This window comes from Notothenia rossii (assembly GCF_949606895.1).
Source record: "Notothenia rossii genome assembly, chromosome: 11".
NCBI classification, from domain to species: Eukaryota; Metazoa; Chordata; class Actinopteri; order Perciformes; family Nototheniidae; genus Notothenia; species Notothenia rossii.
In genome coordinates, this window is record NC_136910.1 from 12,599,141 (window position 1) to 12,619,159 (window position 20,019).

At 39.2% G+C, this 20,019-nt stretch overlaps 3 protein-coding genes across 14 annotated transcripts in view; 2 read left to right on the top strand and 1 right to left on the bottom strand.

Annotated features, from left to right (window-relative positions):
* vti1a (vesicle transport through interaction with t-SNAREs 1A) overlaps positions 1–7,633 on the bottom strand; it is a 55,336-nt gene extending 47,703 nt beyond the window's left edge. For all 11 annotated transcript variants that reach the window (XM_079660351.1, XM_079660354.1, XM_079660353.1 and 8 more), the window contains exons 1-3: positions 7,434–7,633; positions 3,400–3,458; positions 2,338–2,448 (exon numbers count right to left, since the gene is read on the bottom strand). In XM_079660351.1, coding sequence (XP_079516477.1) covers positions 2,338–2,448; positions 3,400–3,458; positions 7,434–7,527 — 264 coding nt within the window. In that variant the 5' untranslated portion in view covers positions 7,528–7,633. The remainder of the gene's footprint in view (positions 1–2,337; positions 2,449–3,399; positions 3,459–7,433) is intronic.
* Positions 7,634–7,758: 125 nt separating this feature from the next.
* On the top strand, positions 7,759–12,867 carry zdhhc6 (zDHHC palmitoyltransferase 6). Of its 2 annotated transcripts, none has more exons than XM_079660348.1 (11): positions 7,759–7,895; positions 8,675–9,211; positions 9,396–9,487; positions 9,593–9,752; positions 9,857–10,015; positions 10,590–10,643; positions 10,942–11,109; positions 11,280–11,321; positions 11,618–11,763; positions 12,141–12,187; positions 12,271–12,867. In XM_079660348.1, the coding sequence occupies exons 2-11, from the start codon at positions 8,945–8,947 to the stop codon at positions 12,369–12,371; spliced, it is 1,236 nt and encodes a 411-aa protein (XP_079516474.1). In that variant the 5' UTR covers positions 7,759–7,895; positions 8,675–8,944; the 3' UTR covers positions 12,372–12,867. The 2 variants fall into 2 exon arrangements, with proteins under 2 accessions (XP_079516474.1, XP_079516473.1); XM_079660347.1 differs by having other exon boundaries at positions 7,760–7,895; positions 11,615–11,763.
* Positions 12,868–13,597: 730 nt separating this feature from the next.
* coasy (CoA synthase) lies at positions 13,598–19,821 on the top strand. Its single transcript, XM_079657173.1, has 10 exons — positions 13,598–13,770; positions 14,860–15,595; positions 15,712–15,926; positions 16,274–16,405; positions 16,747–16,936; positions 17,079–17,143; positions 17,255–17,339; positions 17,434–17,531; positions 18,054–18,200; positions 18,806–19,821. Exons 2-10 carry the CDS (start codon positions 14,911–14,913, stop codon positions 18,872–18,874), a joined length of 1,686 nt encoding a protein of 561 aa, XP_079513299.1. The 5' UTR covers positions 13,598–13,770; positions 14,860–14,910; the 3' UTR covers positions 18,875–19,821.
* Positions 19,822–20,019: the final 198 nt, after the last annotated feature.

The window sequence follows — 20,019 nt, forward strand, 5'->3', positions numbered from 1 at the left end:
ACACCCGTGGGAGGCCGGTAGGGGGTGAGATTGGGGTGGGGGGGGGTGGGGGGGATTGGGTAGTGAGGGAGTGGAAAGGCCTTGATATCCACAGAAAGCACAACAAAGCCAGAGCTTTTTACATTAAAAAGAAAAGGAGATTGCCTTTTTTCCACTAGACGCCTTTCGAGCCGAGTGTCATGTCCTCCCTGGGCCTGCAGGAAGTGAGAGGCTGAGCTTGGCTATAGCATTTGGCACATCTGAGGCACTTCAGAGGGGGCTGAAGTTCTTGCCTTCTGAACACTTGCATCAGATTTACGGGAGACCAGATATTCTTGATGTTACCGTGTGAGGTGGGTGATCCTGGTTTAAATGCACACTGATCGGACCACACCACACACAGAGGGGTAAAAACGAAAATGTCTCCGCTAAACTGTGGAGTCACAGTTACACGCAGGGCAATATTCTTTTATTCTTCATCCAGTCAGACTGTCCCACTGCTACCTTCTGCTTTACATGTCAGCATTGTGGGCCTTGATACACAAGTGTGCCCTGATATGAGATACGATTTTAGAAATAATTAGGATAAGAGCATGAAACATTTTTGTTTTATAAGCAGGAAGCAAAACACATTTTGACCAAAAAACAAGCATACAAATGCAAGTAATGAAAACGTGTAGCAATATCAGCCACAGCGGGGTTTACTGCTTGATGATTGAGCACGGTAAGTGTGTGGAGAAGAAAAGTTCAAGATTAATCACGAGCCAATTAAATGCCCATGGCGAGGAAAGTAAGCTGTCGTGGCACGGAGATCTTCTCCTGTGATCTCAGCGAACACTTCTCTGTGGTGTTCTCCCTGATCACTGGCACAGGATAGCTCCATCCAAATGGGTTGTTTATGCATGTTTACTTGTTTGTTTGTACATTCCATTGAATAGGGATTTGTTTTATTGCATGGTGAATGATCTAAGGTATTAGGCAGATGTTTGAGTTAACGATTTGGTGAAATATGAGCAGGTTGTGATTTCTTTTGTAAGTCAGTAGTATGGGCTAAGAAACACAAAATGTCAATATGATTGATAAATATCTCATATTTCACTGAATTACATGTGATTGTTGCAGCTTTCCTTTCATTTTGTAACAAAGACAAAACATTTTAAACTTGTAATTCAGATTTCTTTGGAGAAAATCTGTCTAAAACTGTGTATTTTGAATGATCCGTAATAAAAAACATTATTTTCTGAAATCTTTTCCTTCAAGAAAAATCTAAACAACAAAAAAATACTCTTTCCAAGTAAAGAAACAGTTCACATTTGAGAGGAAAGCTACACCTTGAATTCATATTAAGGTTTTTGAGAAAAGTGTGTTTTATGTATTTTGCCCTTAAACACGAAAACAGTGTAATACTTAATTGGAACCACATTAGCAACTAGGTCAAATGCTGCCACTAACTATCCAAACATAACATTCAGCATGTACCATCCAGCCCATTCTGAGTCTGTGGATTTATCACACATCACATTCGATTTGTGGAAGCACTCGTCTTTTCTCAAACTCAAGGTCGGTTGCATTTACACCACGGGTTTGCTATCGTGTTGTGAGTATCGGCAAAACAAAACTGACAACAGAAAACAATAACAGATAAGGGGAAAGTATCATTAAAGATACATATCTAGGCAAGGTAAAGATTTAAATAGAATCAGTGAACTTAAGATGTCTTTCAACTTAGGGAAATCGGACACAAAGGGAAGAAGAGAATATGCAAGTTTTGGATTTACATTAAGGTGCAGTTATTGCTCTTACAAATGGAATAAGTGAAATCAGCATTATTCCGTAGGCAACAAACCTGACTGGGCTGTTCATTAAGCTTTGATAGAGGCTGGACATCAAGTCAAGACATACCGCCATTCATGAATTACTAAACAAGGCCAGATTCTGCTGCAACAACACAAACACACAGCCTGTTCTCAATAGGCATCACATGCAAGTTCAAACTTGAACTCGGAATTAGCCTCAGTGGACGCACCTCTGAGCTTCAGTGTGTGTGTGTGTGTGTGTGTGTGTGTGTGTGTGTGTGTGTGTGTGTGTGTGTGTGTGTGTGTGTGTGTGTGTGTGTGTGTGTGTGTGTGTGTGTGTGTGTGTGTGTGTGTGTGTGTGTGTGTGTGTGTGTGTGTGTGTGTGTGTGTGTGTATAATGTAGAGGATTTGTGACTGGGACACCTACACTGATACATAAATAGTGTATTCTCTACACAGAAGGGTATTTTAAAAGTAATTCTAAAGTGGATTGTTGACGTGTGCGGTATATTTGTAATGTTTAAATAACCATAAAGTTTGAAGCGGGTGTGTGGGTACTTACAAAGTCTTTCTCCAGCTTCTCTATCTCCCCTTTGTAGCTCTTCAGTCTGCTGTTGTACATGGGCCGGCTCTGGATGGGGATCTCCCGCACCTCCAGGTCCATCTGCTCCAGCTGAAAGCCGCAGTAAACCCAGTTACATCCACTAAACTTTTTCCAGGATAACACTATCCAATTCATTTCACAAGTAAAGAATAACTTGGAATACAAAACTTTACACAAGTGACAGGTTTAGTGTTTATTCTGATCCAAATTGACTTCATAATGTGAAGGTACAAACCTGGTGAAATGAGCACTTTTTATTATATCGTTTTTTATAGCAGTCTTGAACAAATGCTGAAATAAAATCCTCTAATTATTATTGTTTTACAATGTACGCATGTCTCACAGAGGTTACTATCTATGACAAAATGCTGCCTAAGATAGAAATTGTGACAACTCTGAAAATATTGAACTTCCTGAAATGAGTTGTTCCAGCAGCAATAACTTTAATATGCTCCAATGTTGATTGTAAAATGAAAATACCTCCCGCTCACGTCACTCAGCTGTGATAAAAGTTGCGGCAGAGGAAGGCTGTTCTGTAAATAAATACACTATCAAATGTGAGCGCCCCTTCATTTCAGCGACATGCGCAGGCCCAACAATGTCAAAGTGAATAAAGTAAAAGTACATTTGATGCATGGCTCGACAGGTCTCTCCGTGGTGCATTTGGAGGAAACTAATCACTGTGACATAACACGACAACTGCAACAACAATTTGTCTCTGTCAGGTGACTTTGCTGGTTTTTAAACAGCGACATGAAGGCTCCCACCTCAAGATAATGGCTTGAAATGTGTCATAGGGGTGTCACTTAAAAGCAGATTACTGGAAAGTAATCATGTGTGGAGGAAGCCTCCTTTCCGCCATGTGAAGTGTGTGTCTGTGTGTGTGTCTGCACGTCATGTCACCACCAGGATAATACAGGTGCTGTTGTCTGGTGCCAGAGAAAATGGTACCCTCCCTCTTTCCACAAATTCATTATTTAGGAAATGGGAAGAGGAGAAAATTACTGATCAAAGACGTACCAACTCTCTGACTTCTTCAAGCTGTTTGTCGACATTTAGAACCAGCTGTGTCTTCTCCTCTGAAAGAGAAAAAAACAGCAACATATTGATCAGCCGACAGAGGAACAGCGCTTCATGACAACAATCTAACTCCCCCGCAACGGGGGAAGAGAGGGGGAGAGAGAAAGAAAGACTGGGAGAAGACAACACACAAGGACACATTTGAAGATATATTTACACATTCTCTCGACACGACGAGCCAACATTTGATGTCTCTTAGTTATTGGCGTCTATGAGGCCTTTGTTGGTTTTTGCTGAGGAGCAGTGAGACACCTCGTGCCAACTCAAAGGGAAGGGAGGTGTCAGCTTTGCTCACTTGCCAGAAGTATGAGTCCCACTCAGAATGACTAACGCGCCGTTCAGCTCATCACCCCGTGGCTGCTCTTCCACATTACCCATTGAAACTCATTACGACTTGCGAGCGCTCCAAATAGGCACGTAAAGCACCGTACCTCCCATCGTTATTTAAGGCAGCCACGCTACCACTTGATTTCTGCACATATGAGAACTGGTCTTTGTTCTAAAATTAGCTATTTGCCCTGAAATTGAACTGCATGAAAAGAAGAAATATGCTCCTGTAGAATCAGTTAATGTTTGAAACAAGCATCAATAACATGGGTTATTTTAATGGAGGTAAAAACTGAGAAAAGATTGACCAAAATGTTGAAATACATGACAAATGTGTTTGAACTACTCGTATTTAAGTATAGGTATATTCACGGATTCATAACTGAGACACACAAAAAAGCCAGTTTGAAACATCAATTGTATCACTGGTAATATGTAGTGTCATTATTTTTTAGGATTAAAAACCATTTATTTAGAAAAGCGACTGTGTGTTGACAAATGACAATCCTAGTACAGAGTTTACAGTATAATAACTTCATATTTAATTTGGTGTTGAGTTGTCCTTATACGAAATTAACTAAACAAGGAATGGCATATTTAGCTTTATCACAGAAGACATTTGAACAAAATTTCCGATGTGACTTATAATATAATATGATTTTACATATGCTAATTGGTTAGTAATAATATTTTGGATTTGTTTAGATGACACTATGTATCTACAGATTAGGGAGCAAAAGAGATTAAAAAAAAGACAGTGTAGGGCCAATTTAGATTTTTTTCTATTAAAAAAAAACATTCAGAAAATCTTAACGGAATTAAATTGTTTTTTAACTTTAGATTTAATTTCACGAAACATATATTTTATAAAAAAATAAAAAATATTTTTAAGGAGAAGCTTTATTGTGATAAATATTTGATCATTTTAAATAATTCAACTCAAAGTCAACATAGCTTCAAAGCAAACCACAAGACTATCAGTTGTGGGACTACAAAATCATAAAAACAAATCTAAGCCAATATCTTTACTTCTCAGGCTCCAAGGGCCAACATTAACTTTAGCGAGCCCTAAAATGCATTTTTAAAACCCGTGTCCAGCCTCGAATCCTACACAGCCGGAGGCCATTCACTGGAAGGTGCGATAGCGCTGCTTTCTTACTCAAACTCAGGCCCGAGCTGGAGGGCTGTGAAATATGTATGACTATTTACCGAGACTAGAACCTGCTGACGGACGGATGAGCAGTTTTGTACCCAGAAGTAAGGCAAACAAAGAAGAAGTAGGGCTTTGATTGAATGAATGAATTCAGTCAATGCCATTTTTTCCATACACTCTGGCCATTATCAGCCATTGTGCACATGTGAATAGAGAGATACAACAACAGCAATAACAAAAGCCCTTTGTCGGGAGCTATATTAATGTGTTAAATAGAGGGCTGTCAAATCACTAAGAAAAATGCAGCCACTTCAGGAAGAAGAGCCAGATTGACTTAAGAAAAAGAAGAAAACCCTAATGAGAACGGAGGGAATTCAAATTCAAATGTTGACTAATTTGTTGGTGGCAGAAGACGTTGAACATCTACTTATGTTTATAATGCATTTCCCGGCTTTGTGCATATTCATATGGGCTTACTGTGACACAGTCAACAGATGGCGAGAGGATGCAATGTGGAATTACACTGTGGAATGGGCTGCCATGAAGCTTCAAAGATGCCAATTCCAAACGCGAAATATTCAGTGAGGCGAGGTTTTGTGAGAGGCAGTGCCCTTTGAAATAACAATGAGCAAGGCCGATAATATTCCAGGTAGGTTTTGGAAACAGTTTCTAGCCGTCAAAACTGAAAATAAACTTAGAGGAGAAGTCAGTTATGGAGAATCTAACTTTTCCAGCTCCACAGCATTTACAGTTCCTTAAATAGCATCTCTGCAATACTTGATATTTATATATCCTAATGGATTTGAGCAGTTGATGTAAATTAAAATAACGTGCTGTGTATTTTGCACTGTAAAATATCAGTATGAAGTCACATGCTGCCTCTCATTCTTGTTTTTTATTTTACCTATTAACACAAATGCAAACTCTGACTCCAATTCTAATTGTCACTAGTGAAAATCTAATTGCGCTATTCAAATACATGTTTGTTACATCCTTTTGTGGGACCTTAATACAAATACATATAGAGGGATAGACCAGAATGTTTAGAAATACCACAAAGAGAGAGAGGGATAAAGATTGCTCAGCCCTCAGCTTTTTTGGTCTGTGCCAGGTTGAAGCTCGTGCCAAAACGCTCCTACCTTACGAGAGTAAAGAAGCCAGTAACACATGAGTGTAGGATCTATCACATCATCTTTGACCTGTATACTGAATGCTGTGCCTGTTCCCATCCATTTATAAATACTTTTAAAATTATGGATTTTTGGTACACCATTGTGACTATGTTAGTAACTTCTATGTGCAGCATCCATTTGCAGACCTTGCCACCAAACCAAGACGTTATCTTAGTTTTTATGGTTTTTAATGATTTGTAAAGTAGTCACGATGAACTCACTGAGCCTCACAGTGTAACTTGGTCAAAACATAAATAGATACATATTTTCTATTTGACTAAATAAATACATTCTGAGTTGAACACTTGTCACTTGCATGTTCAATACAGACTCATCATATCTGTATTGAAAAGGAAAACAAATCTTCACTAGGCAAATCGGAAAAAAAGAGAAACAAATATGAGTTGACCCCTATTTAAACCCTTTAAAGATAATTTGGCTAACATAGACTGTTTGATCATGGCAAACATCCATCCATCTTTCTCTTCACACACATATTCAATTTCAAGCATTAAGTTGATAGCTATTCTAGAATTTATTAGTCAGAAAGATGTCATAGGAAAAATAAACACACACAGATGTATTCACACTGATGTATAATGTGTTGCGACTAATTAGCCTGACCATCATAACATGTCTCTGGACTGTTGAAAGAATCAAATCAACAATAACATTGATCATTTTGTAATGGAAATCCAGTTTCATTGGTGCATGAAAACGCCACAAGCTGCTGCGTTGCCATGGTGATTTCAAACTCAACAATGTCCATTCATTTTTTCATCATCCAGATATCTGGTATTATCTGGTATTTATGTCATCTCATGGAAAGACTGAAATACTAGTCAAAACTCACTTACTATCAATTAATTTCGATTATTTTAATTTACAATGAACAACTATAATAGCAGTGACCAAAGACTTGTGTCCTTTTAAGCCTACTATTACCGAAGTTAAAAGAATATGAATGAAGTCGTACTTAATTAACGGGAAAAAATATTAGATGTTATTTTTCTTTAGGCTCACATTTTCACACTAATTAAAATCCATTAACACATGATAACAAGCTATTATATCAGCCAGCAACACGTGATTCATCTATTTGTATAAAAGTCAAGAACACACTGGATATGTGTGTCACCGTTTTGCGCAATACATTTTTTTACCCAAAGAATAGGTAGTACATTGATGAAATAACATGTACTGTAGGCTATACATGCTACCGTTAGCTAGCCTTCTCAGCTAGCCTTCTCAGCTGAGAAATGCCAGCTAACTGATAGCCAGCTCCAGCTCAGCGGTTCAACTCATTTATATAACTGTCTTACCTCCACTTAGTTTGGGAATTCGGCCAATTTTGTTGGTTACTTCGGCTGTAATGGTCCCAAAGTCCAGCTCGTATGCTTCAAAGTCGGAAGACATTGTGACGTTTAGGTTTAAAACAGGTTGCTGACAGTTAGCTCAGAATAATAACAACAAGTATCGAATGGTAGAATGGAGTTCTTTCCTTGAGTTGCAGTAAAATGCGCTCGGTAAGAAACATGATGTTATTTTCCTGACGCTAAAAGTGATTCAGCTTGTGAAAAGACTCAATCTGTCACGTTTATTTTTTTCAAAGGTTAACAAATACAAATACAATTATATTATAATAAATAAACAAATACATTAAATTGAGGATTTTAATTTGTCCACAAGAGGCTGGGGGTAACAATATGTGAGACACCATCAGAAAGGTTCCACTCGCTTTGTACACAGAAGAAATCGAAGAAAAAAACCAAGGAAGTGGACAGGTTGGTAATTTAAAGTGACAGTTTTTATCTCCATGTTTACGAAATGTTCATATATGCGTATCAGTAAGCATTCGTTATATTTTTAAGATGCAATATAATCCGTGTTTTTTTCTTAGCACCTTGTGTCAGTGATCCGTTAATATTGTCAAGCTGGATAACAAGCTAGCTAGCTAGTTTACAGATGTCACGTTAGCTCTTCTACAAAACCAAAAATAATTGCAAAATGCACAATCCCTTTTGTAGTTAATTATTATTTTTGCCAGTGTGGTCTGACGTTGACACCTACATATACTATTAAAATACAATGTATTTTTCTTGATGCGGTTTAGCTAGCTTGGTAACAAGCTAATTAGTTTGTCCTCTGTTTGGGAAATGCTATGGCTTTCCAACAAGTAGAAATGCAGCGTCAGCCACTTTGGTGTATTATACATTTGCGTTTAGTGTGCTTGATCTAAAGCTTTTAGCTAATATGATTGCCTTTATTGTAGGGAGAGTCATTGTGATGAAGTTTAAAACATCGGATTCTCTTATCAGGTTGCATTACTGTTAACATAAGACTCCAGGAAATTACATTGTATTCTCTGTCAAACAACATCAATCCAAAACGTATAATATTTATGGGATAATGATTTATTACAGGGCTGTTAAATTACAATATATTATTTGTAGGTAGGTGTGTTTAATAATCTGACAACTGGGTGTGTCTACCACAAACTTGGGTCATTAAGTGTTGATCAAATGTGTTTTTAATTTTCTCTCTCTTTCTATTTTTTTCTTAGATGGGGAATTCGATTTTGACACAAGACTAGTGTGCTCCGAAGATTGGCTGGAGAGGATGCTGCTCTTTGCCACGGCAAGGAACAATGGGACACGGAGAGCCCCAATGACCCAAGAGCAGGCCAGTTGCTGGGTACTCAGAAGACGGGAAAAAATATGTGCTTCACCTGCACTCCTGACTTTGCAAGGTAGCAGAGGCAAAGATTAACGGACTGAAGCTTGGTCGATACATTTCAGGAACTCAACCAAAATATTAGTACAAACGCGAGAAGATGAATTTCCTGTCAAATTTTGTGACATTTCAGAACCTCCATGAGGTTCGAAGACTGTGCCACTGGGGTCCAGTCATAGCCCTGTCTGTCATTTCTATATGCTCCACCATGGCCATTCTGGACTCAATTATCTGGTACTGGCCACTAGACACTACAGGAGGCAGTATTAACTTCATCATGCTACTCAACTGGACTGTTCTCATCCTCTACAACTACTTCAATGCGATGTTTGTTGGACCTGGATACATCCCTTTAGGCTGGAAACCAGTAAGCATACTCGATAAAAAACTAAAGCTGAAAGCATTCAGTGTTTGTTTAAACAAAATAGTGTACAGAACAGGGTTTGACCATGTCTGTGAAATCACCTCTTAAAGTTGCGATATAGAGTGAAACCATACAATCATATCAAATATATTTCATTACACATTTACCTTTGTTTATCCCCAAACAGGAGAATCAACTGGAAGCCCAGTACCTACAGTACTGCAGAGTGTGCCAAGGTTACAAGGCCCCCAGGTCGCACCATTGTCGCAAATGTAACAGGTAGCTGTGTGAAAATTAAAGAGCATGCATCATATAATCTGTTATGTAAAAAAACAACCTAACATTCCCCACCACTCCTCTTCTCCTCTGCCTCCCCTCCACCAGGTGCGTGATGAAGATGGATCACCATTGCCCCTGGATCAACAACTGCTGCGGCCACATGAACCACGCCTACTTCACCAGCTTCTTGCTGCTGGCTCCAATGGGATGCTCACATGCTGCCATCATCTTCATCATGACCATGTACACACAGCTGTATGAGAGAGTCAGTAGTCTCCTTACCACACCACACTATGCTTTTCATGGCCTACTGCTTTTCCAGTTAATTAATCATTTTGATACACACTGTTTTCTTTTTCCCAACTGTAGATATCATTTGGCTGGAGCACTGTAAAGATTGATATGAGTGCTGTGCGTCAATTCCAGCCTCTCATGCCATTCAGTGTGCCCGCCTTTGCTGCTACACTCTTTGCCTTAGGCTTGGCACTTGGCACCACTATTGCCGTTGGCATGCTCTTCGCCATACAGGTACGTTTTTCATTGGGGTTGTACATTTATAGTAGCTTGTGGCTAGTATTGCTGTCATTGACATGATAATTTCAGCATTGACCTTGGAAATGATGCCATTTATTAAAGCTGGAGTGTGCAGAACTTTTATCTCCCACTTCTCGCAGTGAGAAAAACTTCACAAACACTGTTGATGTGTGTTTAGGAAAAATGCCTATGCATTCAGGTAAGCTTGCAGCGGCTCCCCCAGTGGTCCCCTTTATCTTAATGCTGTTTTCTCATCTGAAGAAGCTTTTGCTGACCCTTTTTAGGTTTTTCCTCCATACTTTAAACTGATGTTCCCCCTTCCTGCCCCTATAGCTCTGACTAGTTGACACATGACAGTGCACCAGAGCAAGAGAGTTTCCACAGACACCACAGCTCTGGTACACTGCAAAATAAAGAGAGCATTCCCTTGCGGTGATAGCCTAGTTCAGCATTGAGTGACCTCGTTTGGTGAAGGCTTGAATGTAACAGACATTTATTGATGTATAAAAGTCCTATGATCAAGCTAAAAGGCAAATATAAGTTGACTGAAATAGTCTATCTTTTTCAGATGAAAGTCATCCTTCGAAATAAGACCTCGATCGAGTCCTGGATCGAGGAAAAGGTCAGGATGTTTCTTTGGTTTCCAATGCTTGTTTTGTGATGATATGTCAGTTTTATTTAACATGGGTGCCTTTTTGTATTATTTGTCGTTTGATCTACAAACAATAATGTAGAATGTCACAAGCTCTGCTATTTAAATCTTTGTTCTTTAAATAAAAAAAATTCCATTTATGACTAATTCACACACATCCCAGGATCATCTGTCAGTACAATACAGCAGGCTGAAACTTGACACCACCCCGCCTAAACAGTCCTATTGAAACACATACGAACACAACCTCCTCTGTGTTTTCCACTAGGCCAAAGACAGAATACAGCACTACCAAACAGGGGAGGACTTCATCTTCCCTTACGACCTCGGCACCCGCTGGCTCAACTTCAAACAAGTCTTTACATGGACAGGGTCGCCCAAGGGTGACGGCCTCGTATGGCCAGTCCATCCCAAGTGTCACCAGCACACCTTAACTGTAGGTTCAGTTTGTTGTTTAGTATTGCATCTTTCTTTGTATTTCTGATGTCAAAGTTTCTTTGATTTTTTATTTAGCATTAGGTATTCTAATAAATCCTATTGTTGATACATTTCCTGTATAACAGTGAGATTTAAGTGAGGCTAATTGTCTTGTTCCCCCTCAAACAGATCGAACAACTGAAGCAGAAAGCTGATAAACGAGTGAGAAGTGTAAGTACCATGTGGACTTGATTTACACACAGAAACACAAGAGAAGGTTTTAATTTGGATTGGCTAGGATGTATACGACCCCAGCGCAATGTTTGCGAGATTTAATCAATTGTACTTCATACATCAAGACAAAATCACTGTAATTGAATGCAGATTTTCAGAAATGTTGTCAGATATTGAAATGAATTATGATTGATGAATGTGACTTTATTAACCCACATTATTATCATGTCTAAATTTAAGTTTGTTGTGGGAGCAGTATAATAATCAGACATGTTGTATGCATCGGCCAGCAGGTCCAGTATCAGGCAGTGGAGGACTATAATGGAGCCTGCTGTCCTCTCAGCAAAGGACTCCAAACCTTTTTCAGAACCCCCTGCACCGAAGAGCCCAGAATCCCCCTCATTAAGGGGGACACCATCCTGGCAACTCGTGGCACTAAGTAAGTTGGTTGTTTGTGTGTGTAGATCTCTGAATTGTTGATGTAAAAAAACAAAATGTCTAAAATGGTTTGATATAAGGCCGAACACCTGACCAGACTGGGATACCAAATTGTACCACTAGGTGTCACACTTGACTCAGAATCGCCTCCTTACAAGTTGCTTCTTTTCCTCTTTTTTCCGCTTGAAATCCAAAATGTTGTCGTATTGATGCAGTTATAGTTTTCTTTGAAACACACTTTAAAACACATCTTCCTCTCTCACAACGTTTCTGAAATGTCATCTTTGATTTATATTTAAATCCATGAGTAATGGACCAGAACTGTATAGTAATTGTCTATTTAAATTCTCCTATTTAATGGGGTTTTTTTCTCTTCAGATGGTGGATGTATGGAGACAAAGTTTTGAACGAGGAGCATAATATAGGTAAGTTGTGATGGGCTAAGGTTAAAGTTAGGTTTTCCCTCTAACAAATGTATAACTGTGTCCTTTATTCCTTCTTTTTACAGTAGGAGACCGTGTAAGGGGATGGTTTCCAAGACGATGTGTGGAGAAGTGCCATTATGACACAGCTGCAAGCGATAGCACCAGCGATAAGAAAGTCAATTAATATATTGGAAGAGGATTCAAGTAGAGCAGGGGAGTTAAACTGAAACTCGTGCCTCCTGCTGCAGGCTCACCATCAACAACTCATACTTTGACCAACTTGAATTTTTTAAAGGAACATAGTTCACTAAGTCCTACTGAGCAACTTGAATTCATTACTTAAAGATGACTACAGAGTTTGGAGAGTTAGTGGTCCCATGGGTTCAGTTGTACTCCTCTGACCAAAAGTGAAACCCAGCAAGAGTCTTAATTTCCCAAGAATTGCCCCCAAGCTTAAATGTGACTTTGCTTTGATTACAAACTTTTTACTTGAATCTGTTGTTTTTACTTGTGTTTTTTTGCTAATTATGCAATGCCTCTGCCCAGTTTACCCCGGGACTTCTTCATGCAACTCTTTCTACAGTATGGAAATTATACTTTATTTCTTTTTATTATTTTTGTAACAAAACAAACTGTTGGCCTCAAACTCTAAATTGAAAATTAAAATACCTTCTGCAAAACTCGACTCCTGTTGTTGTGCTCTAGCATCTACCTGCATGCAACACAAGTAAGTACAAAGGCTGAGTTCATCCTGAATGTTTTCATGACTTACAACTTTCAATTAGAATTGATGTCAGCGTATATGCAAGGACGTTTCACTTAAACTTGTCAATTATGTTTACATTCAGTATGCGTAATACACTTATAGTACACAGACAGAATACCTCAAACAAGGATTCAAAGTTATCCTGAAACAAAAAAAATGTAATAAAACTATTACAAATTGTAAAAACTTGTAACAAAGAGTAACATATTTATTTAAAGCTTTTGCACACCTATGCAAGTGCTTTAAATAACTCACTGATTGGGCTTTATCTGCTCGGGATCTTATAATAGGATACTTGGCATTAACTGAAAAATAAGATGTCTTGCCATGTCGTCGAATGATCTCTATATTTATCCTGGGTCTGATGTGTTTTTCTGTAGCCTCTTTGCTTCATCTGTATTTTATCAGGGTTAGGGTCACAACAAACATTAATGGATTCATATAACAAAGCTGTAAATGTCATTCAATTGACCTGTAAAGTAATACACCTATTAAAGTCCGGTTAAATCAAGCAGAAACACTTTGTTTACATGCCTGGATTTATAAAGTTTACCTTACGGTGACTCCCTGTTAATTACATGACTACGTTTCCCAGACTCCATCGCTTTTTCCCCCTCAACCATTCAGGGTGTGTGTAAAATGTCACGTGATTACCCTAACCAGTTCATGTGTGAGTGACTGGTCTGAAGGGGACTGGATAAGACAGTTGCTAGTTAAATATTTTTCAGGAAACGATCTCTTCCAGGTCCAGGACCAGGTCCACTTAAATTGCACGATTCGTCCGTACTTCACGTCGCCTTAGGTTTCCTCCACTAAGGTGAGCTCATGCTAACAGTTGCATCGCAAGGTTGCCAGATATGTGCCAGATTGTCACGAACGATAATTGCTTAGTATGTGAGCCGCACTTAAAAGTACAGGTCGTTTGTGTTAATGCAGGTAAATAAGAAACACCAGCATCTTTAAAGGGTTGCTCTTTTATAATCAAGCAGGGTCACTTTGCAAAGGGTTTTTATTGCCTTTTTTTTACAGGCAATGTGATGGTAGTACTACATTGCAAGCTAGCTACGACTTTGAGTAAACACTAGTTAATCTGAGCTTTAACTTTCAACTCTAAGCAAAAGAAAGTACTTGCTTTTAAGTAAGCAAGACTTCGTAGTGGCCAAACATTGATCAACTTTCAGTTTAAATCTGTTTTATTTACTGTATCTTCATACTTGTATTTGATTGGTCAATGGCTGAAAATCTGACCAATAACATGGTAGAGTTTAGGTCGGTTCAGGTCAGTCAGCTTCCTCGTTGGCTGAAAGAAGAATAGTGACAATAACAAACAGCTGTTTTATTCACTGGAATACTTTGCCTCAAGGGTTAAACCGCTGGAGTAAATCAGCATTGGCTTGTCACAATGTAACTAATGCATTGCACAACAAGCGGAATGTTTTAAGAAAGGTTTTTTTTTGTAAAAGCTAGGTAATCATAAACACAGAGCCCGCAGACTGGAGGAATGTTAATGTGGACTGTAACTATGCATGGCATGCTTATAGCTTTGCAGTATGAAATAAACATGATAGGGATGCTAAACAGGACAATAACTTGTTTTGTTGCCAAAATGTTGTTACAATTGTTAGTAGGTCAGCTAACATTTTATAACCAAGTAAATGCATATTTAATAAATGATATGTAACTTGTGCCTTTATCTGTATAAGCAGTTTTGTCCTTGGGCGGTTGTTTAAAGGATGCATGTTAGCAATAATTATATCCTCTTTTTGTTATTTAAACCGTAAAGAAATTGCTACCTAGTACCACTGCTTGTGTAGTGAGCCTTCAAAGGTGGTTTTAATGTAATAAAATAAAAAATCTCAGCCAACTGCTTTCATTTGCCTTGTCTTTCACTTTCCATCCCTAACAGTGACTCAGCAGATACTGTGACGGCTGTATCCCCGTGATATCGGCCGGTACCATGGCTATGTTCACCACGGGCATCCTTGTGCTGACGTCTCCTCTCAACACCCTCCCCTTGCGCATCGCTCCTGTTCTCAGCTCAGCCGCTCAGCTTGTGGAGCGCACACTGTACGTCCACCTCCACCCAGGGCTGATACTCGGGGGTGGGAACCAGCCTCGACCCGTGTTCATTCCACCGGTAGTAGACCTGTCAACAATCATTAGCCGCCTTTACAGCAACGCAGCTGATGTGTGCGGGCACCTGGATGTTCGTGTTTTGCTGACTAATGTTCGCGCTCAGTCAGCTACAAGCAGCGGGACCACCATCCCAAACGGTCCCTTCCCCAGACCACAGTCTCTGTCTCACTCCCCGGATGTGGTTCTTACAGACTTTCCTCTGCAGAATCCGGGTCAGTCCAATCAGGTCATGCAATGTCTGCAGAGTTATACAGGCCATTGCTACGTCTGTAGCCCCGGCCTGCCCTCAGTGCTGCTTCACCCACAGCTAATGATGCTGCAGGAGACAGAGGATGCACTGAAAGAGCCTGAAGGAGAGGCAGAACCCTTGGAGACCTATAGTGACGTGGTGGTAGGGGGGACTTTTGACCGTCTCCATGGGGCCCACAAGACGCTGCTCAACATCTCATGCCTGCTAGCCAATAGGAGATTCCTTATCGGTGTGTGTGACAAAGCAATGCTGAAAAGTGAGTAGAACATTTCCAGTGTTTTTGTCATTTTAGGAATGTCATTATATCGGCTAATTTCTCAAATTTTGATTAACCCCCTCTCCCTTCTGACATACTTTTCTTCCTGGCTTTAGAAAAAGTACTTAAAGAGCTGGTGGAGCCCTACTCTGTGCGGGTACAGAGACTACAGGAGTTCCTTCAAGAAATCAAACCCTCGCTGCAGGTGGAGATCGTGCCCCTTGATGACCCCTATGGAGTGTCTGTGGTTGACCCCTTGCTGCAGTGCATTGTGGTTAGTGAGGAGACTAGGAAGGGAGGCGAGGCTGTCAACAGAAAACGCATTGAGAACGTAAGTTCGGAAATATCCGATAAATGTTACCCCAAACATGTTGACTTTTACCAGTAAATTGGACTCAAATGTTATAATACAATTGTACTTAAATTAAGGTCCTCCTCCTAAGTGATTTTTTTCTTGGGCTGAATTTTTTCACTTTTTTAACATCAACTCTTTTATTAAACACAAACATGCATCCAACAATAAACATGCATATATCAATATCATGTAGCCCAAGTGCAGCTTTGTTTCTTTAAATGTTCATTTTAATCCTTTTTGGTCCAGATATATAGGAAACCTTAGCCTAAGGTACTCCTTCTCACATATATATGATGTCTTGTTGTCTTTGCATCCTAAATCAGGGCCTGCCCGCTCTCATCCTCCATGAGATCCAGTTGCTCAAAGATGCCCACCACACCGAGACAGAGGAGGAGAAGATCAGCTCCTCCAGTCTACGCTCTCGTTTGCTGGGAACCCTCCTTACCCCACCTAAAGTACGGCTTAACAGTTTTGATAAGGCATTTTATTGCATTTACTAAGTGTGGTATTATTGCAACCTTAAGTCATGAAAAAAGTCATGCCAAATATGTTTTTTATGAACATACATTTGAGGAAAAGTGTTTTTATACAAAACCTGGCTGTTGAACAATTGGTATCAAGCACACAGATCAGACTTTGGAAACGTCTTAATGCTTAAAGGTTAAAATAAGAACTGACCTATACAGATACCAAAATAAAATAGCTCTTCTTTACAGTATATAGGCGCATTGCAAAAATAAACAAACATGGTTTTTCATTCCCTGCTCCCATGCATTTCCTGTTTTCTCTGCACTAGGACACATCCCATCTCGCTCCACTTCCATATGTGATAGGCCTGACAGGAGGCAGCGGCAGTGGAAAGAGCTCCATCGCCCGGCGGCTGGAGGCTTTGGGTGCCGTTCGGGTTGACTGTGACAAGCTGGGCCACGAGGTGTACCAGCCCGACACCACGGCACATCACAGAGTGCTCAAAGAATTTGGGTCAGGTGAGGAAACTCACGTGTGATAAGGACCGGTTGGACTATGGTCAGAAAATGCGTAATCCATCTCCTCATGATATATTACCATTTTAATGAAATATATATAACGATGAAGAGCGCGGTGATGAGTTTCTTTCGTCACTTTTAGATCTTCTGAATGACGACAAGACCATCAACAGACGCGCATTAGGAAGGAAGGTTTTTGGAAACAAGGTAATGTGACAACTATCAATAAAGTTTCCGCACATCACAACATTGTAAATGACATGACAGACTAACCACTGTGTATCAACTGTACATTAAAGATGTTATTTTTTTTTGCAGGAGCGGTTAAAAGCCCTCACCGACATTGTATGGCCTGAGATTGCACTTTTGGTGAAGAACATAATCAGCCAAGCCAGAGAGGAAGGTAATGTAAGAACTAACATTTACATTTCCTTGTATTGATCGTATTAAGTGAAGAGATTTCCCCCAGTGTTCATGTGATCTGTTGCTATTTGCAGGTAAACAGGTGTGTGTGTTGGATGCAGCAGTTCTTCTGGAGGCCGGCTGGACAGACATGACTCACGAAGTCTGGGTCACCATCATCCCAGAGGAGGAGGTAAGATGTTTCACCTGCAAATCTCAATGCAACAGACATGGAGTCAAATGTACCTGTTAGGAAAATAGTACAAACTAAAGTAAAGTTGATGAGTCTAAGGTGAAGAGTTTTTACCGTGTATTTGTTTCTCGATACCGGAATTGTCTGTCTGAAAAGGCTGTTTAAATTTGGGCTACTGAATGTAACCTAATTTTTAAATTATATTGGGAAGTGAAGTGAAACCAGTAGCAAGATGCACTAGTGTGCAAAGGATATGAAGAAAAGTATTGGATTAAAGAATCTTTGTGTCGACATTTCTTAAGAACTTTAGAGCATATTCTTTCTTTTTTTTACTTTTTCTGATGGCTTGTTTCTAGAAAAAAAGATGACAACATTTCTAGTGGTGAAGGGGTGTGTGGCTATCACGCATTGCTGATATACTACCACTGAGGGGCGCCAAATTTGGCCATTTGAAATTGTACACATCCTGGTTTACACCTTTTTCTCATAACTCACCTCTCCTTGTTTCCGCTCCCCTCTCAGGCTGTGATAAGGATAACAGAGCGTGACGGGGTGACCACAGAGGATGCTCTCCGCCGGCTGCAGAGCCAGTGGTCCAACAGTCAGCGAGTAGAGCGGGCCAACGTGGTGCTCAGCACACTATGGGAGCCAGAGGTCACTCAGAAACAGGTCGGACACTCGCAGACCTTCATAGTCTACACATGTACTTTACATTGAAGGTCACCTATTATGAAAAATCCACTTTTTCACGTCTTTTACACATAAACATGTGTCCCCTCTGTGTAAAGAGATTCTGAAAGTTTCAGGAAAAAAGATTCACTCACTTTGTGTCCTGATCCATTTATATAAAAACCTGTCTGAAAATGAGCTGATCAGATTTTGGCCACTTTATGATGTCATAACGATTTTTTGTTATGACACCTTATCACCTTATCACCTGAATCTCCTCCTAGAGCACCATTGTGTTCTTTTTAACCAAACATCTCTCAGAGGGGCGTGGGGAGTGGCTCCTTATTTTCATCTAAAGTAACAGACAGAGAATCAGCACTTTTGAAACTGGGCTGAAACAGAGGGGATTATGGGATGCTGCAATGATCTGTTTGGTGTTTGGAGCCAAACACTTCAGAGACATGTTTGTATATATCTGAGACCTATAAAATATTGATAAAAAACTGTATAATAGGGGACCTTTTAAATATTTTAATTATGTAAAATGTTACATTTTACATAAATTATGTCGTAATAATTCTCCCTATGTCTTATTTTCTTTAAAGGTACTGAAAGCTTGGGGGCTTCTTCAAGAGAGAATCACGCAGAGGACAAAGGGAGATGTATCATCTTAGCTGTGTAGATGTTATTACAGAACAAGATGCCTTAGGAAGAAGTGAGAATGGTTCCTGTGCCATTTCAGCAAATCCAACACGATTTCTTACTTCTGACCAAGACTCAGTGCCTAATTGAGTTCCCACAGGTTTTTAATAGTTTTTTTATTTCAAGATGCACTGAAAGAGGGATGCATAAGGAAAAACAATATTAATAATTCCAAACAATATTATTTGAGTTTGAAGGCTGGAATTCATGTTTGGGATTATTCTTCAAATATTGTTTTGAATGACATGAGTTTTAAATAGTTCCCGTTTAAATGATTTGCCCAACATTCGGCAAACAAGAACATTCTCATTTCTCAGCAAAGTCTATTTTTAGCACCTGTTCCGTTGACACTATGACACAAGTTATTTCCATGTTTTCAAAGCACAATTAATGAATGTAGCTTAGAAAGGCAACTGATGGTAAAGGGTTTATCCGTGCAGTTTCAGGGATTGGTAGAATATTTTTAACAAATGTACAAAAAAGAATTGAAATATCTTTGGATTAACCAAATTAGATGAATTATATTTGAGAATTCTGTGCAATAGTTTAGGATATTTTTTGAAATAGTGCAGATGCATTTAATACACTATCCCCCTAACATGATGAAAATAATCAATGACACTGTACATTGACACATTAAAGACAATATGATTTAAATCCAGCTGATGTGAACATTATCTATACATCTTTGAAAGGTTTATTTAAAAAGGAAAAATTGAATGGAAATCCAAGAATGAACTCACCTGAACATTCAATTATTAAATTCTCTGAACATACCTGAATTAAAGCCAAAGATACATCAAAGTGGAAACAAAATAAAAAACCGATGAATTGATCTTGTGGTAAAATGTATGTTGTCAGATCCTAAAATGATAAATCAATGTTTACATAATAAAAGACTGCTTCATTGCCAAAGCTTCGTTTTGTCCCATGAAGTCATTGAAGTAACATTTCGTGGTACAGTTGGTTTGAAAGTGTAAGCCTGTTTAATTTCATTGCTTTGCATGTCATCATGAAAATCAGTGAAAAATATTAATAAATTGGTGTAAAATTAACCCATTAGTGATCTCTGCATTTTTCTTGGGCTAATGGGCCAACTTTATTTTTTATTTTATGA

Bases quoted from the DNA above. Each gene is read 5' to 3' on its own strand.
- zdhhc6 (XM_079660347.1), top strand. From the start codon at position 8,945: ATGAATTTCCTGTCAAATTTTGTGACATTTCAGAACCTCCATGAGGTT. The intron at 10,644-10,941 runs GTCAGGATGTTT...GTTTTCCACTAG, and splicing joins AGTCCTGGATCGAGGAAAAG to GCCAAAGACAGAATACAGCA. The intron at 12,188-12,270 runs GTAAGTTGTGAT...TTCTTTTTACAG, and splicing joins GAACGAGGAGCATAATATAG to TAGGAGACCGTGTAAGGGGA.
- coasy (XM_079657173.1), top strand. From the start codon at position 14,911: ATGGCTATGTTCACCACGGGCATCCTTGTGCTGACGTCTCCTCTCAAC. The intron at 15,927-16,273 runs GTAAGTTCGGAA...ATCCTAAATCAG, and splicing joins ACAGAAAACGCATTGAGAAC to GGCCTGCCCGCTCTCATCCT. The intron at 17,144-17,254 runs GTAATGTGACAA...TTTTTTTTGCAG, and splicing joins GGAAGGTTTTTGGAAACAAG to GAGCGGTTAAAAGCCCTCAC.